The sequence below is a fragment of the Miscanthus floridulus genome, chromosome 1, assembly GCF_019320115.1.
Source record: "Miscanthus floridulus cultivar M001 chromosome 1, ASM1932011v1, whole genome shotgun sequence".
In the NCBI taxonomy this organism is placed as follows: domain Eukaryota; kingdom Viridiplantae; phylum Streptophyta; class Magnoliopsida; order Poales; family Poaceae; genus Miscanthus; species Miscanthus floridulus.
This window is the reverse complement of record NC_089580.1, coordinates 9,268,122-9,296,077: the sequence shown is the minus strand read 5'-3', so window position 1 is coordinate 9,296,077 and position 27,956 is coordinate 9,268,122. Positions and strand designations below refer to the sequence as shown.

Genomic DNA, 27,956 nt, shown 5'->3' with positions numbered 1-27,956 from the left:
CTTAAGGATACCAATTGTAAGAAAATCTAATTGCAAGATATACCAATTAAAAAGTAATAACATCTAGTTACCCTAACATGGGAGGGGGAATTTGGGTTACTTTGTCCATTATGATGCACCCCATGAAATGCACCCATACTTTGCCAAGTCTCCAAATTCCCCGTTGTCTGATGGACTTCTCACTTCCCTTTCGGGATCCAAACTTTCTTGGTGCTCTTCATGTTTGAAATGATTTCCTTTGGCACCCAAAAGCATTTGACCCCATTGTTGGCTTGCTTGTTCACCTTGATGGCCACCACCTTGTTATTTTTCTTCTTCTTCAAGAGATAAGGTGTGGAGGCCTTCTTGTCCACCTTGTTGGTGTAAGTGTTGGAGAGCTTGCTTGTTTGCTTTTTCTCCTTCTTCTTTGCTCCTCTCCCATTCTTCACCTTATACTCATAGGACTTGTGATCTTCCTTGTGGCACACGTAACAAACCACGGTTTGTCCTTCATCAACCTTCTTCACTCCCTTGACGGTGTTATCTTGATGAGGTTGGGTTTGCTTCGTCTTGCCTTTCACTTGAGTCAAGTCCTTGGTGAGGCGAGCTACTTCTTGCTTGAGTTGCTCATTCTCCTTTGCAACCTCTTGTGTGCATGTATCTACAACAACTTTCTCAACACAAACTTGGTTGCACAAAGGTGAGTCTAAATATAAATCATTACAAGAAGTAGAGGCATCCCTTTTAGACATGTTAAGGATAGAACTTTTCTTTTTAGATGCCTTGGTGGGGGTTGTGCTAACGGCTTCAAGATTAACAACTTTATTAGTTAGCTCATCACAATGTTTACACATGGTTTTTATTTTAGCAAGCAAACTATTATATGCTTCTTGTGAGCTAGCTAACTTTTCTTTTAATTTTTCATTTTTCTTTAAAAGTTGCTCATCTTTGATTGTGCATGCATTTGTTGTTACACTAGTCTCAAGTTTTTCAATTTTAGTAGATAGTTCAACATTGAGTTAGCAAAGTTCTCATATTGTTCAAGCAAGGTTTTGTATGCTTTTTGTGAACTATCTAGCTTTTCTTTTAAACTTTTGAGCTTCTTTTGTTGACTAGTGCAAGCTTTAGCATAATTAAGATTTTTTTGCATAAGTTCATGATAAGAAGGCATATCATCATCACTATCACTCTCACTAGAGGAAGAGCTTTCGTTACCTCGTGCCATAAGGCATACACGAGAAGAGCTTGATGATGAGTGCTTGCGGCCTCGCCTCTTGTGATGGGGTTCTTCTTCATTTGAAGAATCATCCCATGATCTTATTGATGTGAGGGCTTAGTTCTTGCATACCTTCTTCTTTGTCTTGGGTGTGGACTTGTTTGGACAAACTTCCACAAAGTGCCCCAACTCGCCGCATCCATAGCATCCTCTCTTTCTTTGCTCGTTTCTTTGATTAGTGAAAACGAGGTCTTGAATTTGGATGGGCGTACCCTTGACATTAAGCCTTACGATCATTTTCTCCATCTTTTTGATAAGTTTGATTGATTCTTCATCAAGGTCGGAGGTGGATGAGGAAGATTGATCATCATCACTTGATTCTTGTTCATCATCATCATCATCATCATCCTCATCATCTTCTTCACTTGAGGAGCTTGAGCTTGAGCTTGACTCAACTTTCTTCCCCTTCATCTTTTTCTTTTCGCTACAAGCGAGAGCTTTGCTTTTGCTTGATGAAGATGCTTCTCCTGGACCCATCTTACGTGATATTTCAAATGTCACTAACTTACCAATGACAATGCCTGGGGTCATAGTGCTTAAGTTCTCCATGTTGTGAAGGATGGTGATGATGCTTGCATATTTCTTTTGTGGTAGAATGGAGATGATCTTCCTCACGATGTCGACATCATCTAGCTTTAATAATCCTATTCTCATTGATGATTAGATTCAATCGAGAATACATATCACGAACAAGCTCATCATTATTCATAGCAAAGGAATCATAATTTTGCTTAGCTAGATAATGTTTTTGCTCACGGACATTACTTGTGCCGTCATGGAGCTCTTGGAGTTTTAACCAAATTTCATATGCCGTATTTAAGGTGAACAATTGGTTAAACACATCCATGCTAAAAGATTCAAACAAGGAGTTCTTAGCTCTAGCATTAAAATGCATTTCTTTTTCGTCACTCTTTGTGGGCTTTTTGGGATTCTTAATGGGTTTCATCCCATCACGAGTGACTCTCCATACACCCAAATCAACCGCCTCAAGGTGGCAAGCCATTCCAGCTTTATAGTATGGGAAGTTAGTGCCATCAAAATATGGAGGCCTAACGGTATTCATCCCAACCACACTACAATAGCGTCGGCTCAACGGCGGTTAAGCCAAAGGTCCAAATATGAGCCAACCGGCTCTGATACCAATTGAAGGGACCGTGACGCCTAAGAGGAGGGAGGAGTGAATTAGGCAACTTAAAAATCTAACTCCAAAATTATGGCCTCTTTTTCTAACTCTAGCAAAACCTATGCAATAGATGAACTATCTAAATGTGCAACTACGGTTTTGCTAGTGAGTTGATATCTCTACCATAAAACAAGTAATGTAAACAATGTAAATGCGGAAGCTAAAAAGTAAGGTAGAGACATGCAAACTCCCGTCGACGACTCCGGTATTTTTACCGAGGTATCGAGAAGCGCGCAAGCTTTCCCCTAGTCCTCGTTGGAGCCCCTCGCATGGAATCCCTCGCAAGGGCCAAGCTCCCGGTCGGGTAACTCCGTGGATAGCCTTGGGCCTTCTCCACGCGCAAGTGGGTCTCCGACGTGCCTTCCGACAAGCCTCTCCCGGATGCTTCCCGCCGTCTTCACAATCAAGCTTTCGGCCGAAACGCCACGGGCCTTGTTCCCTCCGGTACACGGTGGCGGCCAAAACCTCAAACACGGTTGGTGTGATCTCACAAGACTTCAAGCCCCTCCGATGTACAACAATGGTGCTCGCAAGCACCGAGTGGTAAGAGGTATGCAAACCTCACTAAACACTAGGCCTAAACCTAGAGCAAGCGCATAAGCGATGGTCTAATCAACCTAAGCACTTCGCAAAGCACCTACGCTAATTACCTGATGAATCACTAAGCACTATGCAAGTGGAGATCACTAAAATGGTGTATCAACACCCTTGATATGTTTCCTCAGCTCAACGCATCTTAAATGGTCGGTTGGGGGTTGTATTTATAAGCCTCACTGAAAAAGTAGCCGTTGGGGTTGGATTTTCGCGAAACCGCTACTGACCGGACGCTGAATCGTCCTGACCGGACGCGTTCGGTCGTCCCGACCGTTGAACCGGCAAAATATTGATCGGACGCTGACCAGCGTCCGGTCGCCTGCCACCAGACGTGTCCGGTCGCAGATTTGCCGCTCTAGAACCTTACTGTAATCGATCGGACGCTGCTGTCCTGCGTCCGGTCGGTTGCCGCCAGCGTCCGGTTCAGTGTCCGGTCGCCTGTCTGCCGAGCCACTCGCCCAACGTCCGATCGCAGCGTCCGGTTGCTTGTCCAGCGTCCGGTCCTGCATCCGGTCACCACAGTGAGCTCATTTCTTCGCGATCTTGCATACGGCTTGGTTTCAATCTTCATGCTTGGACTTTGCTTGATCTCTTGAGTCTTCTCTTGTGCTTCTAAGGTCTTGCTTGAGGTGTTGATCATTAGATCATCACATCGTCTCCGTCCAAGTTACGTCTTGCACCCTATTGAGCTACAAAACAAACACTTGCAAATTCATTAGTCCAATTTGGTTGTGTTGATCATCAAGCACCAAAATCCAAAGTAAATGAGACAAGGGTCCATTTTCCTTACAGACGTTTAAGGTGTATAGATTGTAGTTAGGAGTGTGCGTGTGTAGTAATGTGAGTGTGTTGTGTAGAGTACAACTTACACTGTAAGTCCAGGCTTAAAAAAAGTCCTTAACGACTCAATCGTCTACGTGTTGCAGTGGTAGGGGTAGGATCAACTCCAGTTGAAGTAGGAACCGGCAGCTCACCAGCATCTACCAACTCGTTCATTTTCCATCGCAGATCACTCCTATAAAACCCACACAGGCCAAAGCCCGAAACCGGCAAAAAGCAACGGCAACAGACTAACAAATCAGCCAGCAACGAACACCCGTTCCGGGAACTTTCTTGGCAAGCCAGGTGGTCACGTCAGAGTCAGACAGTAGCGAATCCAAGCAAGTTTGAAATGGCCGCGAGAGCGCCGTTCTGGCTCCTGGCCGCGGCCGCGGTGGCGCTGCTGGTCGCGGCGGCGTCCGCGCAGTCCGGCGGCAGCAGCAGCGACGACTGCACGTCGGCGCTGGTGAGCCTGTCCCCGTGCATGGACTACATCAGCGGCAACGGCACGTCGGCGCCCAGCGCCTCGTGCTGCTCGCAGCTCAAGAGCGTGGTGCAGTCCAAGCCGCAGTGCCTGTGCGCCGCCCTCGGCAGCGACGGCGCCTCGACCTCCCTCGGCGGCGTCACCATCGACCGGTCGCGCGCGCTCGCCCTCCCCGCGGCTTGCAACGTCCAGACCCCACCCGCCAGCCAGTGCAACGGTATGTACGCGGCCGCCGTGGAAGCTGTTTCGGCTTCATTTCACGCTGATTGTTACTCTTTTTTCTTTTCCCTTCTCACGTTACTAACTGACTCCTCCTGCGATTGCTCGCTTGCGTGCAGGGTCGTCGGGCGGCGGATCGAAGGCGACGCCTTCCCTGCCATCTGGCGGTGCGTCGCTCCGGGGGCCGGCGGGTCTTGTGCTCGGGCTCGCCGCGGCTGCGGTTTACGCCGTGGCAGCTGCGTGAGCGTTGTGATTCAGGATGCGTTGCGTTGCGTCGTGTCAGCTTTCGTTTTTCAGAACGGACAGGGAGGATGTTGAGTGGTTTGTGTGTCTATATGGCTTGTCCCATTCGTGAAATTGGTTGGTTCGGTGATTCCTACGGTCGCAATAAATTTGCCAGCAATGTGTTTTGTGTGTCATGGTTTCACTTTCGTACTCTCCATGCCTTACTTTAAAAAAGCGTCAAGCGTGTTAGGCCAGTCTGGATGAAAGTTTTATTTCTATTTAATGAGCTAATAATACGTGAGAAAAAATTACAACATCGCATAAGTATTATTAAAAGAGAGGGATATGAGTTTTATCTAGATGAAACCTACCGCACATCGTTTCCAATGCACTGGAAATTGAGTGAAACTCCATTGATAGTGTTTTTGTTTCATCTCCATGCGTTGGAAACCGAATGTAACTCCAATAGGAATATTTCATTTCATAACACTATGCAATATTTACATACATTGACCTATACAATTGTGAAATAAAACTATGCATTGTATGAATTTGTTTATTAATATGATAAATTTTCATCACTAGAACAATCCAAAATATTACATGTAACATTCCAAATTATAGAGGAATTGTTTCATTGTCTTACTGAACAATGAATTTCCATTGCTAGAACAATACAAAATATATGAAGAAACATTTCAAAATATATAGGAATAATTGAATTGTTATATTGGAACGACGAATTTTGACAAAAAAAAGGAGCACGGAATATTTCAATTACAGAGCTGTTTTGTTGGAATAATCATTTCTTGTTGGTAGAAAAATAAAAATATATCAAGGAACACTTAGAATGATGTGTGAACAATTTAATTATATTGTAGGAACAAAAAAGTATATACAAAACAAATAATAATAATATAAATGTTAAAAAAATCATCACAAAGGCTGAAACGAAAATATGAACAAATATGCCAGGAAATTAAAAGAAGATAATATTCAATCAAATAACAATGAAGAAAAAACACAAAAAAAAACGTTGACTACACGATCAGATCACAAAAGGAAGAAGAAAAGGATTGCCTAGTGATGGGACATGGGCCATGGCCTGCTTTGTAGCGGCCTGGCCGGGTGGAGGTAGGCCGACAATTTCAACACGCCAGGCAAGGAGGTAGTGGACGCGTCGCCAAGATCGCCGAATAAAGGCATGGAGCGGATGAACCAGTACCAGATAGCTAGCACGACAAACATTCCAAGGAAAAAATGGCGTCGCGTGGGAGAGCAACAGCAGCGCGCTTCTGGCTCTTGGCCGCGGCATCGCTGCTCGTCGCGGCGGCGTCCGCGCGATCCGGCCCCGGCGAGTGCACGTCGGCGCTGGTGAGCCTGTCGCCGTGCGTCGACTACATGTGCCGCGACGAGGCCGGTCCGTGGCACGGTCGAGGCCGCAGTGCCTCTGCGCCGCGCTCGGCGTCGACCGGACCACCGCGCTCAGCCTCCGTGTTGTGTGCAACGTCCAGACAGTCAGCGAGTGCGAGAGCGCGTGCAGCGGTTCCGTGGGCGCGGGCTCGACGCAGGCTCCGCCTGCGGTTTGAAGGTGAAGGCGACGGCTTACCTGGCACCCCATTGTATGGGCATTTTTTTTTAATTTTAACACTTTTTTAAAAAAAAAATTAAATCCAACACTGTTTTTTCCTTCAAAACTAACATTTTTGGCCGCGCTTATTGCCATGGCGCGCCAACCGCGGCGGGTAGATGACGTGGCGACGATCGAAAATGCTGACCGGTGACGTGGCAGGGTCTGCCGCGCCACCGATCTTGGCGCGGCCATGACACGCCCTGATCGGTGGCGCGGCAAAGCTGAATAAAAGCGCCGCGGCCCAGTCCAGAGCACACCCGCCTGCCTGGCCGTCTGTCTGCCGCGCCTTCGCGCCCGCCGCCCCGCCTGCCCGCCCGCCACTCCCAAGTGCTGTCTCCCTCCCTCCCTTCCCTTCCATTCCCCGACCGTCTCCCTCTTTTCTCGGCCTCGTTCAAGGTAATGACGCACTTTTTATTTTCGTTTGAGTGGTGGATTGGAATATTATGAATGTCAGTTAAGGTTATGAGAAAAATTATGTTTGGGAATTATGGGCTGCGGTTTAAAGGAAGATATTAGTTTAATTTTATCAATGTTAAGGTTAATTATTTAGTTAGAAGTATATTTACCATGTATATTTCTGTTGCTATAAGTGTTGGTTATATTATTTTAGTTGCAATGCAAATGATTATATTTTATATTAATTTGCGTTGTTTTGATTGATGTTTAATTTGAACCGTTTTATTAGATGGAAGACATGTTTCAGTAGCAGTTATGACGAAAACGGGGTCGTCCTAGAGAATTATACCCCGACGAGTCTAGCAAAGATGCCCCCGTCCCTCCTGACCTCCCTGTCCCTAACTGTGACTGTGGTCGTCCGACCGACGTGTTTCAATCGAGACATTCGGACACAGCGGCTCGTTGCTTCTACACATGCAGTCGTTTTAACGTAAGTAATTATTTCCGTATGTTTTTTTCTTCATTTGTATTACTAGGTTACTAATATTTTGTTGAAATTTTGTTGTGTAGGCCCATGAGAGGTGTTTTTTCTTTCAGTGGATCGACGGTGCAGACAAGTTTGACCCCAGGTACCTCCTTTTCAATGATTGGTGGAGAGGGCGACATCCACGAGAGCACATCTGGAGACAGCATAGTCCTAAAGGAAGAGCTTCATCTCTGACATTATATTGAATATCATCCCCTTCCTAAGGGGTTCTTTCTCATGGTCATACAATAATTTCCTACACATCTGGAGACCGGTGTCACAAACTGCCATATCCGTCATGCTGACATCCCTATAGTCCAGGACGTTCATCGACCTTAGTTGCTCAAGCTCAGTCGCTGTGTAAGGTGGTGGTGGAACATACTCCTGCGCTTTGCTAATTCTGGTCCATGAATCATAGGGGTATCATCTGCTGCCAAATATATGACTAGTCTACCTTGAGCCTGGATACCATGCAAAACCTCAGTTGGTACTGATAATGGCATAGTATGAACCGGTACTGGCATGGCATCAACCGGTGTTGGCATAGCATCTGTACCTCCTTGGTCATCATTAGAATCTTCTGAATCACTGCTAACTACATCACCGATCCTGTCATCCTCCTCCTCTTCCCGTTCGAACTCATTCACATCGAAGTCATTGCTTATACAACCTACTGTAGTTCAATGAAACTGCTCCTACGTCAACTGACCGTCCAAATCCATGTTACCCTGAGTTGCTTCCCCTTTGACCCCTAATTCTTGTTCATTACCTCCAACACCGTCAATGGACGGGCCGTCCTAGACACCCTACATCTTGTACCTATTCTTCATCACCACCTCAGCCATGGGCACATTGGAACCTTGGAGCACCCTAGTATAGCGGGACCAGTGAACAGGGGCGCGCAAAGGTATGAGGACATAGTGTGCCCTAGTCTTCCAGTATCAAACTCCCCTTCAGTGTGAAATCACCGCCAAACTTTACATTCAAACGGACACAAAGGTCCTTGAAGCTAGGAGATTCATCAAACCATTCCAATTCTTCTTCCATATCCTCAAACATACCATCTTCTCTCCTAACACTTCATTCGTAAAAAACTCTAACACAACAATCCATCTGCAAAAAGCACTTCAAGAGTCATCGAAATCGTCGTACGTAATGTCCATAGTAATATTAATACATATTCTAACTATAACTATACTAACTAATCTAATATTAACATCTATACAAGGCTAACTATAATAACTAATTAGACTAAATACAATGTATAACTAACTCACTAACTGTATTAACTAAACTACCTAACTTTACAATCTATACTAACTTACTATATTACCTATACTAAATAAACTAACTAACTTTACTACCTATACTTTACTAATTATACTAACTTTATTTATTTTACTTACTATACTAACAATGTCGATTCAATCAACAAATACACTAGGAGAGTACCTCGTGGCAGTGGCGCGCTAGACCGGGCCGGGAGGCGCGGGCACTGGCCTCGGCAGGCGCGGCGGACAGCCGCCGTGCGTGGCCGGAGGGGGTGGCGCGCCGGCGTGCGGGCGCAGCGGGCGACCGACGGCCGTGGCGTGCTCGGCGGCGGGCGTGCTCAGGGCGCGTCACTGCCGCGCCAAAATCGGTGGCGCAGTAGACCCTGCCACATCATCAGTCAGCATTTCCGGTTGTCGCCACGTCATCCACCCGTCACGCCACTATGCATGGCGCGGCACAAGCTTTTCGCCGCGCCATGACAATAGACGTGGCCAAAAGTATTAGTTTTGAAGAAAAAAAATAATGTTAGAATTAAAATTAGTTTACAAAAAAGTGTTAGAATTAAAAAAAATGTTGTATCGTACGTAGCTCCAAGGGGTCGGCGTGTAATAGTCAGGGGACAAGGATGCCCAGCATCAGCGTATGTAGCTGGCACAGGTTTTCTGTTCATTTCAGTGATCAGAAATGGTGCACTCGCAGAGGCAGCATTGTCAAGCGTCAAACACTACTTGTAAACTTGTACTCAGCAAAGACATGAATAGCAGAAACAGAATTACACGTCTGGGCTAAAATTGATAAAACAGTTCTGGGACCCCCACCAGTATCCTGTGATTACATAAGTATCCTCGCTGAGAAAACAATTAACACAGTTTAACTTCCAACAACTTCATGCCTCAGGCAGCAACTGTGATTGCAGCATCAACAGGTGCATTGTCGCCGACGAGTTCACGCCTCGCGTACTCCCTCGCCCCATCCTTGTCAACAATCTTGATCACGAAGTTCTGGGGGGCGACAACCAATCGCAGCCGAATCTCCTTAATGCACTTGTCAACAAGATCTACTGCTTCCTCAACAGTCATGTCCGGGTGGTACAACTTGTCCATCAGAGACAAGCAGAAATATGATCCGTACCCAAAAGCACCCTTGTCAATCTTGTGCAAGGTTGCAATGTAGTCGATGTAGTACAGGGAAGCGCCAACATCCTTGTCATAACCACCAAGAATAATATTGACCATATATGGATTCTGACAACGTAAACATGAAACATGTGTCAGGGGAGAGGGACATGTTAAAACCTCAATAAAGAGGATAATACATAGCTGACAAAATGCAGAAAAAGATGTTATCAACGTAAGTGCTCTTAGAAAAACAGCAAAACAAACAAGCATTTATTAATTGGCTGCAATTCTTTATGATTGGGATGACAAATGGTGGCACATATGCAGCACATTTCATGGCCGCAGCAAGCATCAAAAGCAAACAGTTGGAATTCTTAAAATGAAAACAGCCCAGTGCTCCCTCGAAGTACAATTGCAATCAGAGGCCAATGCAATTCAAGCACAGGCAAATACTGCAACATCACTCCACAATTTGTCTAGAAATTAATATTAGTAGCCATGACTATTATTCCAGGCCCATACATTTCATATTGCTATATCAAGTAAAATCTAAACTTCCATCTGCATATATAGTGAAGCAACATTGTGATCAAGTAAAAATCAAAATACCACAATATACTGTACAGTTGCAATTACACCCCAGAAATGATTGACAGGAAAAATACAAAGAAACAAAAAGGGTATAATCTTCCTTGAAGGGAACATAATAAACAGTCCTACCCATTGCAACAATCAATCTGAAATCTCAGAGTGAATCTAGTAGTACATGGATTACTGGTGTCTACAGAAGCTCCATGAACATGAACCTACCGCTGGAGAACTGAAAGCATGCTGCTAAAATTGTTGGGGAATGCAAAGCATGCACCATGTGTAGCGAGACTATTCCACCTAATCTGCAACTATGTTTTACTTTGACTTATCTTAAGACTTGCTTGGGTCTAGGCGTATGGCCACACGATAAATTATGATATTATGATATATATACCAAATAAATGGCAGACATCGCACAACGAAGATAGGATGTAAATAAAGGGCGTACCCAGTGCAGAGAGCTCCCGCTCTGTGCGGGGTCTGAGGAAGGGTGTCAGTGGCAAGCCTTACCCTCGCCTGTGTAATGCGAGACCACGACTCGAATCCAGGACCTTCCGGTCACAGGCGGTAAGACTCTACCGCTTGCACCAGGCCCGCCCTTCGCAGATAGGATGTAAATATGTAATCATTTTTTAAAACTATTCTGGCTCAAAGAGAATATATTACCAAGATAACTAGACGTCAAGGAATAGACAAAATATAACATAAATATGATTTCCACAGCCTAAGAATTTTGCAAGTAGTCCACATCACACAACTGTGCTACAATTTAAATACAGGAATATTTACCACACAAATTTGCTCAAACTTGAAGCAAATACTGAACAAAAATGCTGCTAACTGATTCTAGGAGCAAATTTCATATGCAAACACCATATATTTCACCTCAAACAACACAGGGGATGACCTTAAACTATACATACAGAGACATTAAAAATACAATCTTTAGCAAGCCTGCACAATTTAATTCGTCAAATCTTATCGGTTCAGTGCTGCTATGTGATGTGTTTGAAACTCGAAGATGTTAGGTTATTACTGAACAACTGAACCAGTTCATCCACAAACCATTTTTTTTCCAATGGGTAAAGTGCTTAGAAAACTTGGACACACGTCTCTTACCCCCTGTTTCAGTTGCCCATAATTCCTCAATCAGCCCCTGGCTTAATGAAATCAGCCCCCCCTTCACAAAACTAAGCTTGCTCTTTAATCACCATCGACTACAAATTGAACACCATGCAATAATATCCATCCAATCGAACCTTGAACACCCGCATCGGCCTTACTACCTGACTACGCCTAACCCTAATCCACCCTAAACCAAACTCTAGAAATCCAATTCTACTCTAAAAGCTCGACCTTTTTGTAGGCAAACCCAGTAACGCAAAGAAAGGAACATGATTAATTCGGACTGGTACCTTGCGAAGGGCTGTGGCGAGCTCGCCGCGTGTGAAGTTGGCGGCGGCAGCTGTTGAGAGCGGGATGGTGTTGCGGAACTGGTACAGGTGGAGGTTCTTCTGTATGAACTCCGTAAATTGCACCCTGCGCCAACAGAAACGCCCCCCAATCAGAACCCGCAGAAACCCAGGCAGATCGGGATCAGATCGCGCGACACACACAAAACCCTAAAAAAAAGCGAACATGGAATCGACGGGCCGGGCCGCCGAACGGACGGATCGGCGAGGGCGGAGGAACCTACCGGTCACCAGGCTCCCCTGAAGCGCCCATCAGCTTGTGCGAGTCGAGGACCATCACCTTGTCCTCGTCGGTCTTGTGGACGAGGATGCTCTGCACGGCGGAGGTGTCGGCCGCCACCACCGCGAAGTCGCGGCCAACCACGCCCAAAACGCACTCCATTGCCGGGACTGGACTGGACTCCTCGCTTGCGTGCTTCCGATGTTGCGCGAGGAGAGAGAAACGGGCGTATATAGACAGGCAGGGGGAGGAACGACCCGGAAAGAGTTCACCGAGTTCGTCTTGGGGTAGAAGAAAGAAGAGAGGCGTTCGGATTTTTTTTTTTCCGGCGGGCCTGATGTCTTCGCAGCTGTGTTGCGGGCTGGCTGGGCTTTCTTCTGTTGCTCTGATTGCTATGTGCGGGCTGGGCAGGCCTTCTTTTCTTGTTGTGATGAAATTGCAGTAATCAGAAACCGAATTTTACTGATCTCAATGGTGCAAGCCATAGGCCCCCTTTATTTATTTATTTATTTATTTATATATAGTCCAGTGCGCCCCTTGATTTATATTTATAAAGTCAAGTGCTGACAACCCTTTCCTGTTACAACCACAACCAGTGTCGGACACGCGGGATTTTCCGATTCGAACTCCTCTGTGTTGGATTAAACTCGTTTACGTTAAGCCCCAGCTTTCGCTCTCAGGCACGCAAAAACAGATCGAGACCGGGCAGCATGTAGTGCAGTCAATGGAATATTCCAGCGATTACAACCGGAACGGAAGGAAATTTGTAGCCTCGTATCATACTTTCATGAAAAGTACAAGCAAATCTACGTAGCTTTTGTCATCGTATCACAGATGACAAATATCTACTTACAACCGCCAAAACAGAGCCTTGGAAATTTACCGTGGGAATGTGGGGATACATGGATGATGTGTATGAACAATTTGAGTTACAATCACCTAAACTATACACACGGCACCGGGAAATCACCTCCATTGCCACCGCAGACAGAGCGAAGTGATGCGCAACGGCAACATGCATGCGCAACACTTGGCAGTCCAAACCATGCTGCATTATCCGTTCAGTGCCGCTTCATTCATGTAAAGTAAGAGGGAATGGGATACCCATATGGCCCATCATGCAGTGCAAGGTTAACTGCTAGCTATCAAAATTATCTCGAGACACATGCCGCTTTGTATCTATAATCTATTCAATCACTAGGTTGTCAAGAAGAGGACGTTCCAGATGTACATTACCGCCGACCATTTTGCCGTTCAGCAAGCTCCTGTGCATAAAAATAACTCTATCAGTCCAAAATGTTGACCCTTTTTCTCTTAAACGGACGCTAACTAAGACAGTGTTGTACAGATGCAACCAGAATGTTTCAATGATACATCCTGCCTTCCAAGATTTCCTCTCTAGCATGTCATGAGCATCTAACCAAAAATCTATGCAAATGGGCTTTTTACTATAGCCAATGCAATGTCAGGAGAGCTCCTAACAATGTTCACCAGGCAGGCACCAATAGCAGCCCAGTAATTGAAACCTCAGTTTTGAAGCAAATGCAATCAGAATATAAGTTACTTGTGACAATGTACAGGCTTGCAGATGCAGATAATATCTGGGGGGCAGGAGCATCAAAACCTTACACTCGTCGATTGGAGCTCCGCCATCACATTGTTGCTATCCTCCTGAAATACCATAACACTCGTAAAAGGGATTCCAGATATAAAAAATATATTCCTCAACTCTTAAGCTAAAAGTATAACTTATCACCTCAAGTAATAAATCTTTTCTGGTAATCAATCCTACAACACGAGAAGGCCTAGGAACAACAAATATATGTCTCAATCCAAGTTGACGGAAGAGATTGTACACCTGAAATCATCGGTATAAAGATTATCACATAACTGACTCAGCAAAATAGATGTAAGATCCAAAAGTAAAAGACATGATTTACCTTTGCCAACGACATGTCCTCTGGCACTACATATGGTGAAGGATTTAAAAATGGGGCAAGATCCAAATACAACCCCAGTTCATCCTCTGTCAAATGAATGTCATCAATTGACTTTCCTTTACTTGATGCTGGTTTAACAAAGTCACTAAAATTGTGCCTAAATAATAGAAAAAACATTGGATTAGTACCAGAAAACGTGCATTGGATGTGTTATTATATTGGCTTATATAAAAATAAAAACAAAAACCTGTTCAGTACGCCTGGCCCACAAGGGAAAGGACTGTTCTGGAAATCTACTTTAGCTTGTAGAAGTACCAGTAAGTGGCTGCAACAAAAGGACAACAAGATCGTTGTATTGATTAATATATGCATAATATAATTCACTTTACTGGCCCATTGACTTGTCATAACTTATTGACCTAGGTCTCCTTCACAGAATGCAATAATTAAAACCCCCAGTTCCCAAACATTAAACAAGTTCAAGAGTACATAGCATTGCATCTTACCTACGAAGTATAAGACCTATGACAAGGGACTCGCCATTCTGCCCACGGTCAACAACCTGAACCAAGAAAAGAATGGGAGAAAAATCAATTAGTCAAAACCCCATGAAAACTTTGTTTAACAACTGCGAACGAAACTTACAGGGAAACCATTATGCTTGTTGGTTCGCAAAACAGAAACGATATCAACGACCCTTGAAACACGTGGTAGGCAGACAACCTTAAATAGGTGGCAAAAGATTGGATGCATCAGAACTGGTAATAATAGTGATGCATGGTAATGTCCACAGTCCACTTAAATAGATAAATGGAGTAAAAACTTCAGAACCTTTTGATTCTTGCACGCATCCCTTGCATTCATATTTCTCATGACTTGCTTAGGCCTGGAGTCCAGTAAAGGGATGCCCCTTAATCGGGCTTGCTCTTCATATAACCCTTCGTTAAAGAAGTCACCAACTGCCTACATAAACTGAAATCAGCAGACACATTCCATTCATTCTATTCAACTAGGAGTCATGGGTTGTAAAGTTAGTACCTTAGAAACTAGAAGAACAAGCATGATCAATGGCAAGAGTTTCAAGTTGTTTGTAATCTCAACCATGATAACACATAAAGATACAGTCATTCTCATTGAACCTCCGAGAAACGATGCAGCACCAAGGAGTGCATACCTACAAGAATATTGATAATGAATAAAAATTGTGTCAAGTTCCAACCAAGAAACCATCAAATAGCATCCCCATTTGAACAAAAGAATAGTGACGTCAAGGTCTATTCAACGCAAAAACTATAACGCAAAGCGAGCATAAATTAATATGGCAATATTGCATGTGTGAATACAAAGAGATGGCAAGGACTCACGTGCCCTCCTCAATGTTTAGTTTCTTATAGAACTTGACAACAAACATTCCAACAAGCCTTCCATATGTAGATCCAATCATTATTCCTGGAACAAACTGGCCAGCCGGAACTGCAGTTCCGAATGTCACAACAGCTAAGGAATAAAACATGACCTGAGACCCAAAGGGGGGAAAAGTAAGTAGATGAAAGAACTCATCAAAGTAATCATTTAATTTTAGCAAAGCCAACTTGGTAGCTTGATTAACCGAATATCAGATTTTGGTACAGTAAAAATGGTGACCCATCATGGTTTACTCTACTTGATAGAATGTGTTCTCTTTTCTCTCTCAAACATGCAGGAGAGCTACGGACAAAATGCACTACCAGGGCAAGAACAGATAACTAAATTTCTATGAGCCTGTTTGTTTCCATGGAATTCAATCTTATTTCAAGAATTAAGAATCACATTTTATTTCAGATCTTAATTGAGGTGTTGCAGCCGGTGAGAGTTTGACGACAACCGTGAGAGTCCCCCACACAGAGCTTTTTGTCTAGACTCTCGAGAGACGAGTGAAGGAGATCGGGCCGTGGAGGTGGTGATGAATCTCACATTCCATTTCTTACTGTTTCCCTTTCCATTTCTTACTCTCTGAATTTGATACAAGTCTACACTTAAGATTTGGAAAGTGGTGGAATATCAAAATTTAAGCCAAATAGCCTAGTTCATGAAGTAGATTCCGACTCCAACCAAATGAAAGGATCCAAACAGGCTGTGAGAGATTATGACTATTTGGATCTGATGGACACTTTCTAATAGTGGCCCCACAGTTATATAACATGTAGTAAATAAACAGCATAGGATGAAACCCTAGCAGAGTACTGGAAGATTGTAGGATAGCAAATAACAGCGAAATAACAATGACAAAATGTTAGCTAGATAATCAATATAACCACAAGTTCAGCAAAATGTAGCCAATTCCAGCCCTATAGAGAAATCATACCTAAGGAACAAAACTACATATGCAAATATAAAAAAAGAAAAGAAAGGATACCAGGAAGGTGATCAGGCTTTGTGCACTGTATTCATGGAATGTTTTTGCACTGAAAAGATTACGTATTGCATCATCCTGCAAACAAAATCATGTCGAATAAGACCATAAGGAATTGTACACTTACAAGAAAATGCTCGACTAAGGAAAGTACTCTAATGATACTTAACCTGAGTATTGAAGAAAATGGTTGCTAGATCATTGTACTCTCTATCTTTTGAACAATAGAACTGCATAATGCAAACAAAGGATTAATAAAAGAAAGAAAGTATCATTATCATACAGCTGAAGAGAACATGCAAGTTGAGCAGAAATTCACAAAGTAAATCTCACGTTAACAAAATTCCCATCTGTGCCAGGTGGATGAGGGCATTCGATTCCAGAATTAGTATCTAACTGAGGGCATGGGCTGCATTTCCTCAGTAGTGGCAACACAAAGGAAATCGTGGATGTTACCAAAGATATAAGGCAGGCTTCAAAGATCTGAAAATGTTATTATGGATGTCAGAAATAGAACTACAGACAACAGAAGCAAATCTACCACTAAAAATCCATCATATACTCAGCATACTTGGACTCGTTTCCCTTTCTTATGAAGATACGTTCGCCGCCATTTAGTTATATACAGGGTGAGTTGATTAAATAATGCCCCTGAAAAGAAACTAACACATTAGATTCAGGAAAATTTGATAAAAGAATTAATACACATGAAAGGACTGTTTATTCAGTTAATCGGTTTGGAACTTTGAATCTACTGGGGCATGAGTTTTCAGGATTGTGTGCGTCGCTCAATAACAACATTTTACCATAGAACTTCATCCAATTCTGAATAGTAGAGTCTCTAAAAGACTCCAAAGAGTAGTTACTAGCTGACATGGAAATAGGTACAGTGCAGCCTAAGAGCAGATGCATAGTGATTTTGTAAGGATGCAGCTATACCGCCCTATACTGGTTAATGACTAGCACGATAAGAAGACAATAAACTATGCAAAGACGAGGACCACATTTAAAGGATTAAGATGTCCTAATCAGCACAGAAACTATTGTTAAGTGAAACCTGACTTGTCTTTTATAGATACACTGGATCGACACTGTGTTACTTACCAAGAAGTCCACCAATAACACCAATAATTGCCATAGGAAACAGTTCCTGATATGAGTAATCTTCTTGACCTCTTCAAATCAAAAGGATAAGAACAATTTATATCACAAATGTCATTTCCTGATTGAAGCACGACCAGTCTGATTGGGGGGGTGGGGATTTATCTTACCCAGATATGTCCCAGATTATAAAACCTCCAGCTCCAAAATGACCACATTTTCCACTGTTGCACCAATTCATGGCTGAACGCACCACAACGGCCACCACAGCAGATGTGAAGAATACTCTCCACATAAGATGACTTCTCCACCTTCAGGAATGTAAACGTGAACAGAATCAATCAAATGTTGCAGTGCAGTGCAGACAGTTGAAGCAAGTGTTTCATGTCATTTGGCCACTCTGATTGAGTACAAAGACATACTAAGAAACAATCTATTGCATGAGGTTGCCAATGCATGGACACAAAATACGCTGAAGAGGTGTTTCAAAGGTGAAGTGGCGAAATGGTTAACGGTATTATAATAGCAAAATATCATTGTGATGTTAAAATAGCAAAATATCTACAGTAAATGTTGGGATGAAAACTGATGAATGCTACTCAGGATTGAAAGCATCCTACCTGTATTTTCTAAATGAATTCAAATATGCTCAAACATGAATATGGATTGAATATCCATTCAGTTTGGCCAAATATAGATAACATTATAGTTTGCTATATATCAAGGCATCAAAGACTTTTTACCCTCATATAGAGCAATTTAAGCATTTTCATTTATTTATTTCACCAGAAGAAATGTGCATCACACTATAAAATGTAAACCTCCGAGCTAGTTAGACATAGTGCAATAAAATATGCATGCAACTTTGTTGGACCCAACTCTAACATAGTAGTCCGAGTAAAATAACATTCAGGCCCCAAAACCTCATACCACATTCGCATCCATATTCTTAAACAGTCTCACAGTGCAAATAGCAAATAAATTTTTAATCAGAAAACAAACTATAAACCACATTCACATCATGAAGAATACAGTAGGCAGAAAACAAAAAATTTAACAAATAACATATATCCATTTTAGGTTTCTCGGCTCTAGGTCACAGTAAAAGTACCCAACAAAATCCACAAAAACTAGCTAATGAGTATTATTCTGAAATCTAAAACAAGCTTTCAGGTGAAGCAAGGGAATAACAACTGGCAAGCAGCATGAAAGGTCACCGCACAGAAGTATGAACACTTAGGTACAAAGTTAGAAAAGAAATGTATACATCAGAAAGGGAGATGGCAATGAACTCACAAAGCCTTAGTTAACTATAATGTCAATAGCACTAAGACCATTGTGCAATTATATGACCTTAATATTTCAGGATATCTCCGTGTGTCCTACTACAAGTCAAACTCTCAGTTTTATCCTACACTGAAAGTCTGAAACTTGAGAAGCATGCAGTCAGAAAACGCTAAGGATAGAATTTCAGGACCACCCACCATACTCTGATCACATTATACACACACAATGAACATTGTGTTCACTTGTTGAGTTCACGTTTGCAAATCTTGATGGTTTGGTGATAGCATTTACGGGACAGGACACCTCAGGTAGCCAGTTCCTGATAAACTTCTACTTGAAAGAGCGCTCTGTAATTCAATCTAGAATTAATTTGCACCTTGCAATCACGTATTCATGATGTTGCAGGCAGAACAGCAGCCTATCATGAGGGAGTTCATAACAGGCATGGTTAATAAGGTGGTAAACACTAAATACTCCCTCCAGTCACAAAATCTTGTTACTATGGGGAATACAGTCAACTCTCAACCTTCGAGGGATAACAAACTTAAAAACTTTATACTGATCCTGTGTAGTTCATATAAGTAGATTTTGCATAGAAGTCATATTACAAGAGTATTATTATCGATTAACCAGAGAGATGAGAATGACCAGAATGAACTCTTAAGCGTTTCATGTCACTAGCCATTTCAACTTGCTACAGTCAACCATAAGGTGAATCACATTACTATATTAGTACTGATGATTTTGTTGCCAGCAGCTAAAGGAATAAATAAAGTAGCAAAAAAGATATATAAGTTAGAAAAGAAAAAGAAATAACAAAAGCTGAGTTGTTAACACTGTTTATTTTCAAGCATATAAAACACAATATTTCTATAACTGAAATAGTAGTTTGTTAAATTCAGAGAAGACGATTAGGGAAACTACAGATCGGAAACTCGAACAAGTCATCAGCTGATAGGACTTGATGCCCTACCGGTGTTGCTGCGCAGGTTATAGGGGTGGAAGAGGGGAGGACGTCGTCTGTACTCTCGACGTCGGCGAGGGGCCGTGGCAGCGAGAGCGACGGCTGCTGCTGCAGCCCTAGAGTTCACGTCACGTTACAGTAACGCGGGTACTGTTCACACGAGGGAGAGGGCAGGAACGGCTGGCTCCCAAGGGAAGCCAGCAACTTAATTGTTGCTTTCTGCTTAATTCCAATAATCCCCGATTACAAGTATTTATCCTTCCCTATAGATGCTATAATTAAGGAACTATATCTATCTCTAAGAAAATACCAAATAAGCGATAAATTGGGCCTCTAAGCCCCTTAACAGATTGGCCCCCTAGCCACTATTGGGCCTGCGCCTGGCATAGGGGATGCCGGTCATAACATCTCTCCCCGCCTGCGCAAACAACTCGTCCTCGAGTTGGAAGTCGGGGAAGTGCTTGCGGAACTCGTCAAGAGTCCTCTGTTGGTATGGCCGCGTCCCCGTATTCGGTGGGCGCGGCGTCCTCCTCAATGTAGTCCCCGGACTCCAGGTAGAAGAGTCGCTGACACACATGTCCAGGGACGTAGGGCTCGTCGCAGTTGTAGCATAGTCCTCGGCGACGACGTTCCAGCTGCTCCGCCGGTGTAAGGCAGCGAAACGGGGGCACCGCGGGGGCCTGCCCCGCCTGGGCCGCCCCGGGTGCGCACGCCGGAGGAGGCTGACCCTGACAGGAGCCGGCGCCGGCTGCATGGCAGCCGCACGACGCTCGAACGCCCGGGCGTACTACATGGCCGTCTGGAGGTCCGGGGAGTCGCGCATCTCCACGTCCACCCGGATATGATCCGGAAGGCCACCAAAGAAGAGCTCGGCCCGCTGACGCGTGGAGACGTCCCGAGCGTGACATGCCACCGCCTGGAAGCGATCGGCGAACTCCTGCACAGTGGAAACAAACGGCAGCCGGCCCAGCTCAGCCAGCCGACTCCCGCGGATCGGAGGGCCGAAGCGCAGACGACACAGCTCCTTGAAGCGCTCCCACGGTGGCATGCCCTCGTCCTGCTCGAGGGCGTAGTACCAAGTCTGGGCCGCCCCCCGAAGATGATAGGAGGTGAGCCAGGTACGGTCGGAGGCGAGCGTGCGCTGACCCTGAAAGAATTGCTCACACTGGTTGAGCCAATTCAGGGGATCAACGGAGCCGTCATATGTGGCGAACTCCAACTTATAAAACTTGGGCGGCGGCGGGTCCTGTGCGGCGGCCGAGGGCGCCGCGCCCGTGCTGTCCAGCGAGGGCAACGCGGCGGCATCAGGCTGCCGCCGTGGAACAGGGGGCCGTCCACCCCGCCGTAGAGGACGCCCGGAGCCGGGGCGCCGCCAGGCGCCATGACAGCCCCGGTGGTCGGGAGCGGCGGTAGGTGCGGCTGGGGACTGGGCGCCGTGTAGATGGGTTTCGACGAACCGGCGATCCAAGCCGAAAGCGGTGACGGCGACGGCGGGAACTTGATCTGCTAGATGGGAATGCCCTGGGACGGCGTCGGCGCGGCTGGGAACGAGGTCGTCGTAGTCCCGTCGTAGGGCATCCCATACTAGTACGAGATGACCGGCGCCGTGGTCGCGGCCGAGGGCGGCGGCTGCGGGGGTAGCTGCTGTTGGTGTGGCGGCGGAGGAGGTGGCAGCTGGGGCTGCGGCTGGGGCGCATAGGGCCCGACGAGGAAGGCCCTGATGCCCGCCACGGCCTGCCCTAATTCCAGGATTGCGGCCGTCATCTGCTCCGGGGTGAGGACGAGGGCGGACGGCGCCGGGGCAAAGGGCGCAAGCGCCCCTGAGGACGCCAGCGCGCCCAATGCCGGCGCGCCTGCTGTGTGGGGCAGCAGCGCCGACGAAGACGCTGGTGGCGGCGGGTGGGAAGAACTCAGTAGAGGGCTGGACATGATCGAACCAGAGATCTCTGATACCAGATTGATAGGACTTGATGCCCTACCGGTGTTGCTGCGCAGGTTATAGGGGTGGAAGAGGGGAGGACGTGGTCTGTACTCTCGACGTCGGCGAGAGCGACGGCTGCTGCTGCAGCCCTAGAGTTCACGTCGCGCTACAGTAACGCGGGTACTGTTCACGCGAGGGAGAGGGCTGGAACAGCTGGCTCCCAAGGGAAGCCAGCAACTTAATTGTTGCTTTCTGCTTAATTCCAATCATCCCGACTTGGGTAGAGGCAATAAAAGGAGACTTGAAAGGATGAAATATACCCAAAGACTTAGCCTTAGATAGGAGTGCTTGGAAGACAGCTATTCACGTGCCTGAACCTTGATTGCTTCTGATGGGTTTCAACTCTAGCCTACCCCAACTTGTTTGGGACTTAAAGGCTTTGTTGTTGTTGTTGTTGTGATCCTTCCCTATAGATGCTATAATTAAGGAATTATATCTATCTCTAAGAAAATACCAAATAAGCGATAAATTGGGCCTCTAAGCCCCTTAACAGACCGGCCCCCTAGCCACTATTGGGCCTGCGCCTGGCATAGGGGATGCCGGTCATAACATCAGCGCTCTAAATCGCTAACTTTCCAATTATGTGTCAATTTATCCATCATAAGGTAAAAAGTTGATAGAACAATCTTACCAGGAAGTAACTTCCTCTAAGGCGAATAGTACCCCACCAACAGGAGCTCTGAAGGCTGCAGCAACTCCAGCTGCACATCCACATGTCACCTTTTGAAACATTAATAGTTTTGAGAGCTTCAATATTATAACCCTTTCATTCTTAAAAAAAAGTTCGGAATGCATTCGACATTATATATAAGAATTCTTCAAGATTGAAAGGTGCTAATTTTCCATATTACTTTCCTTTTTTCCTTATTGTCCTTAGTTCCAGAAATTAAAGAGTCTGATAGAGCATGTGTATCAGAAGGTGCTAAAAACAACAAGTTCAAGAAAAAACAAATTTGAATAAAGACTTGTTTGGCAGCTTGTTAGCCTTAAAACTTGATTCCCTGCCAACAATCTGCTTTATCTTAACAGCCTTTTCTTGAGGGCTTGCTTTAACAATATCTACATGACTTGGCCAAAGAATGTTAAGTTGTATAACCTCGAAAACAAAAATGAGTTGCCACATGAAAAAGGAAAACTTGAAACGGATTAGTAAAAAAAAAAAAAACTTGAGACGGATTCATCTATTTAGGCATTTCAATTCCAGTGAATTTTTAAGGTTGACTGATTGGGAGAAGCTAAGGTATTAGCAAAGGGCCTGATCGGCTGTGCTAGTTTTAGCTGCAGCAGCTGCTGCTGCATGGATTCAGTACTACTCTACGCTGTTGAAACTGGTTGGTTGGTGCTCAGCAGCTGCAAAGCTGCTGCTGCAGCAATCTCAGCCAATAAGGCTCAATTCTCATGTGGTAGGTAAGGATGCACCAGCAAGGAAGTGTGACAGTGGTGCTTGCTATTAATCCTCACATTTCAATAGAGAAGATGCAGCTGGGCCATTAAGGTATTGGCGTATTGCAAGCAGATATGTCTGTCATTTGACAACACTAGGATAACAAAGTGTAGACTTGAGTGTCTAAAGTCTAAACAGGCAAGTCTTGCAATTGCCATACAAACCAAGAACATTCACATCTGAACCACTCCACTCGGATGATCTTGACCAACAGTGTTATGACAAGGCAAATGTCTTGGTAAATAATACAGCATCATTTTCATATACTACCAAAAGTCCAAAAATATGTCCTTGAACCAGACTACACTCAATTTCTGCTGGGCTGCAAACAGGGTATGAGTGGTTTACATTTGTTTACACAGTCTTTTTTTTCATGTCACAAGATGGCCTAGTACAACTAAATGGCACAAAGAAACCAAGAATTCAAGATAATTTGAAGATTTAAGTATAATGTATGACAAAAAAAAAAGCCTTGAGTGACTTTACCTAATAGCTATTCATGGAGGCATAAGTAATAGATAGATTGCATGGCCAAAAGTAACTTACAAGGTCTCGCCTATCACGATCGCTTTCAAAAATCCGTACCCACCTAGAACTCAAGTGGTACTTTGCAGATCCACCCTATACCACATGCATAGAATTAGTCGACACTTGATAGTATGAAGCATTTTCATATGATAGCAACAAAATACTTCCAAGTGGAAATGAAGTAGAACAAAAAAGCTAATCTGCTGTCATGTCTTTATGTGTTGGCCTTGGTGAACAGATTTTGTTGGGCCAGTCAATATCAATTCAAAATACAGGTTGACCCTAAAGCTGTCGATTAGTTCACTTTGTGAGCATCACTAGTTCAGTAGTTCACTATTGCTTAGTATAACATCATTGATTGTTGCAGATCTACCTTTTTTGCCCCAAGCACAGCATATTAGCACCAAAATCTGAGTAGCCAACCATTGGTTATATCTTTCTACATACAAACACACCAAAAGCTACACTTGTCGACATGTATCAACAGCCCTTTGTCAGCACACAATATGAACATGAGAATTGTCATGTTGAATGCCACAACTTATTGAGAACGTCTCCAAGGTTCCTAAATCGATGCTTGTGGGAATCTGTTTTTTACTTTTTGACTTTGACAGCTCATTTACTATCTTTCAGGACAATGAGATACCACAACGGCCTGTTCTTTTGAAATCTATTCTAACCAAAGAAGACAACAATAGACATGATAGAAGTAGTGAAGTACATAGCATAAATCCACATCTTCAACTTGTGGATAACTAGTGAATGGAGATGTTCAAATCATGATCATAAACCCACTTGTCCAAGAAGCGAAGCAATGCAGGCCCCAGTATGAACAAGAGGCCCTTCTTTTCCTAGAGCCAATCCACCTCCAACTGATCCAATGCTCCCAAAGATCTATGGCACAAAGCAGCATATATGAGATAATACATCATATTAGCTGAAGAAAGCAATGTAAAAAGTTGTAAACCCACCTTCCCAACTAATGTCCTGAAAAGGAGGATTCCATGTGTATCCACTCCTGCATAAAGACTTCAAACTACATCAATTTCTCAACGACAGTACCAAATGTTTCAGTAACTAAACCTTACCATTTAAGTAACCTTTGATCTCTGGAATACCAGATCCAGCAGCTGCTGGAGCAAAGTTTGTGACTATATATACAGAAGAGAAGACCAGGGCTAAATTGAAAACTGTGTACACGAAGAATCCCACAAAATATGAGTGCTTTATTATAGCAAATGTCGCAGTATATTTCCATCCAGAGAAGTTCTCAACAGCCAGGTTTATGAATATAGCAGCTAATCCAGTACCTACAAACCAGAAAATGATATCAAGTGCAAGAAGAATCAAACAATGCAAGTAAAACTTGGAGTATAAAATATATCTCATAACAGTAACAGTCTTATATGCTTAAAGTCTCTATTCAAAAAAAAGGAAGAAGGCATAGTTTCTCATTAGCTGAATCATTCAACATATGTTGGCCCTGTTTGGCAACCCCATCTCAGCTTATGTTTCTTTTAAGCCACAAGCCAGCCCAAACGTGAAATTTGAAATGCTCAGAAGCCATCGCACCCCAGCTTCTCAGCTTTTTTCCTCGCTAACTCACAGCACCTCCCTCCCTCCTCACTAGCACCGTTCTCCTCCCCCATGTGACTCCCTCTGCATCCGCCTCCTTGCAGTGCCGCTCTGCATCGGCCTCCTCATAGCGCCACCAGGCAACATCCACCTCCCCAAAGCTCGCTCGCGGAGACGGCACGCCGGCGTTGAGGTCATGGTCGACGCCGCCACTGCCCAGGAGAAGCCACACCATGCACCTCTGAGCTGCCAGCAGCACACCTCCGCCAGCCCTTGACCATGCTGCCCCTCGCCACTTCTGCTCCACAAGCCCTTGGCCACACAGCTTCTCCAGCTCCGCTGGCTTGTGTGGGTTTGATTGGGATTTGTGTACTAAAGTTCGATTTGCGTAACTAGGTGCTCAATTTGGTTGCCTGGAAGGTTGATTGGGGCAGCGACAAGCTCTACCCTGTGGCTAACGTTGAGCTCAGGAGCTTGCTTTTAGTTCGCTGAAGCATGATGCCCACAGGCAGCTTTTCCTATAAAGCGCTTCTTAGAAAAGATTGCTCATAGAAAAAGCCAGCTATTGAGAAAATCGCCTAAAAATTAAGCTATTCCAAACAGGGCCATTATACCGTCACAAAAAGAGTTTCCTTTTGTAACATGTTGCATGAATTGTTTTGAACCCTGCAACACCAATCTTTATGTTTAGGTACTATTTATGAGTTCATGATGTCTGTTTGTACCCCAACTGGGAATTTAGTGAACCCAAGATGCTACCCACCCGAATCCATCAAGTTTTCCAAAAAGAATTACTAAGCATAATCCTTGTTCATGTATGGTGAGCACCAGAATCCATCTGTGAATCAAATAATGAGGTATAGAATAAACTAGATCAGATGCACGGACTGCAATGGTCATCCTATCAGATACAACTTAACAAAATAGAGGACAAAAGTTTGGGGGTGTTTGGTTGGCGCCCTGGCCTGAGGGCCTGCACCCAGGCAGGTGGATCTGACCCTAGGCGACCGAAATCAGACACCTGGTGTAGCTGCCTGGCAGGCACCAACCAAACAGGCCCCTTGTGTTGTGATAAAAGTACTCAAATAGGAATGAAGGTAATAGAGAATCTGCAAACTGTGGTAAATAACAAATACTAAACCATACTCTGGGATTCCACTTTCATAAAATACAGTACAACATTTAGAAGGAGCAGTGCCATATATGATAAGAATGCGCAATTCGTTAAACAGAAAGTGTGCAGTATAGCAGCAAAGCTCTCGCTTAACCATTACTCCATATGTTGCCCATTCATGGCTTCATGCTAAATTCAGTGTTCTGAAAAAAATGGTAACCAGCACTAAGCCAATCACCCCCACCTTTTAGCAATTACACAGCCTAAACCATGAGGGCATCTAATCCTTTTATACAGCTGATTTTACATGGCTTTTCCGTGTTCTGCACTTTCAGTTCAAAAATACTGTAGTAGATTTTTTTGTTGCATTGCACATTTTCTTTATCTGCCTAACACATTAGTAATATGATAATACAAACCCAAGTCCGAAACTCGCTTTTACGTGTTCTGCACTTTCAGTTCAAAAATACTGTAGTAGATTTTTTGGTTGCATTGCACATTTTCTTTATCTGCCTAACACATTAGTAATATGATAATACAAACCCAAGTCCGAAACTCAGTTGGATGAGACTCATCACTCATCTGAACTAAATTTTGTGCAATTAGGCTCACAGTTTAAGTGATACAAGTGTAGTCAGGCAAGTAGACAACACCTCAGGGGAAAACGATTGCTATACTAAGCTCACAGAACCAGACAAATGGCTAATTATAACATGATGATGACAACAAAGAATCAAACAGAGTGCTCACCAACGCCGATCAGCAGAGAGAACAGCCACTTGAGCATGACGTAGTAGGGCACCCAGAACTTGCTCCGCTGCGCCTGCGCCGACCCAGCAACACAAACAACTAAGCTGACCGCACACCAAAACCACACGCTCCAGAGCCGAGGGCAGTATCAGGAGCAGATGGGCGGGGGCGGCGCGTACCTGCTCCTCCCGGTACGCGTAGTTCTCGATGACCTCGTAGTCGAGGCTCTCCATGGCGGCGGCGGACAAGAGCTCGCCGCCCGCGGCCGCGAAAGTGGAGGGGCCTGCCCCCTCCCCGTCGGCGGTGGGGAGGCGTGTCCACGCGAGCCGCGCCATCCCGATGCCGTCGGGGACGTCGTGGTCGACGCCGGAGAGCATCGGATCGGCCTGCGGCGGCGCCGGATCCCGACCGAGACGCGCGATTCCAACGGCTCGATCGGGGTAGGGGAAGGGTTGCTACGAGACTGGCCGGGAAAGCTTTGGAGCCAAGAGTTCGTCTAGTTGATCCCGTCAATTTGTGGCGTGTTTAGGATGTGTGTGGCATACGGGATTTGCTGGGAGAGTGCCTGCGTCTGCGTGCGCGTGTCCTTGGCGGTCGTTCGCCGCGGTAGGGGAGCGCGCCCTGGCGCGGTGCTGGAATCTGAACCGGAGACCGCCGCTGGGCTGTTTGACTGCGCCACGGGGGATCGACGGCGCAGCGCCCGGGGGAGATGCCACCGGCGGAGGAGATGCCGGAGCACGTAGTCAACTGGTCGTAGACTCGTGGTGGGCCTTAACTTGGGAAGAGTGGCTGCGCCACGGCCCAAAGTCCAATTAAACTCCACATAGCGAAAATGATTGTCCCCGCAGCCCCCAGGGCGATGTTGAGAATTGA

General features: G+C 44.8%; 3 protein-coding genes across 4 annotated transcripts; 1 reads left to right on the top strand and 2 right to left on the bottom strand.

Moving 5' to 3' along the window:
• Nucleotides 1-4,098: 4,098 nt before the first annotated feature.
• Nucleotides 4,099-4,942, top strand: LOC136472413 (non-specific lipid transfer protein GPI-anchored 5-like). The gene is made up of 2 exons (XM_066470126.1): nucleotides 4,099-4,552; nucleotides 4,674-4,942. Exons 1-2 carry the CDS (start codon nucleotides 4,204-4,206, stop codon nucleotides 4,796-4,798), a joined length of 474 nt encoding a protein of 157 aa, XP_066326223.1. The 5' UTR covers nucleotides 4,099-4,203; the 3' UTR covers nucleotides 4,799-4,942.
• A 4,422-nt stretch (nucleotides 4,943-9,364) lies between these two features.
• LOC136540295 (proteasome subunit beta type-2-like) lies at nucleotides 9,365-12,436 on the bottom strand. The gene is made up of 3 exons (XM_066532330.1): nucleotides 12,012-12,436; nucleotides 11,731-11,854; nucleotides 9,365-9,850 (listed from the first exon to the last, which is right to left on the bottom strand). The coding sequence occupies exons 1-3, from the start codon at nucleotides 12,167-12,169 to the stop codon at nucleotides 9,500-9,502; spliced, it is 633 nt and encodes a 210-aa protein (XP_066388427.1). The 5' UTR covers nucleotides 12,170-12,436; the 3' UTR covers nucleotides 9,365-9,499.
• Nucleotides 12,437-12,762: 326 nt separating this feature from the next.
• LOC136540141 (chloride channel protein CLC-d-like) lies at nucleotides 12,763-27,827 on the bottom strand. Of its 2 annotated transcripts, none has more exons than XM_066532232.1 (23): nucleotides 27,263-27,827; nucleotides 27,084-27,156; nucleotides 24,733-24,954; nucleotides 24,616-24,662; nucleotides 24,440-24,538; nucleotides 23,663-23,737; nucleotides 22,304-22,392; nucleotides 17,611-17,751; nucleotides 17,444-17,514; nucleotides 16,911-16,990; nucleotides 16,796-16,822; nucleotides 16,510-16,569; nucleotides 16,343-16,417; nucleotides 15,312-15,463; nucleotides 14,986-15,121; nucleotides 14,779-14,910; nucleotides 14,593-14,670; nucleotides 14,454-14,509; nucleotides 14,195-14,272; nucleotides 13,948-14,104; nucleotides 13,764-13,865; nucleotides 13,632-13,678; nucleotides 12,763-13,272 (listed from the first exon to the last, which is right to left on the bottom strand). In XM_066532232.1, exons 1-23 carry the CDS (start codon nucleotides 27,458-27,460, stop codon nucleotides 13,194-13,196), a joined length of 2,274 nt encoding a protein of 757 aa, XP_066388329.1. In that variant the 5' UTR covers nucleotides 27,461-27,827; the 3' UTR covers nucleotides 12,763-13,193. The 2 variants fall into 2 exon arrangements, with proteins under 2 accessions (XP_066388329.1, XP_066388269.1); XM_066532172.1 differs by having other exon boundaries at nucleotides 16,673-16,822; nucleotides 27,263-27,826.
• Between the last annotated feature and the right edge of the window lie 129 nt (nucleotides 27,828-27,956).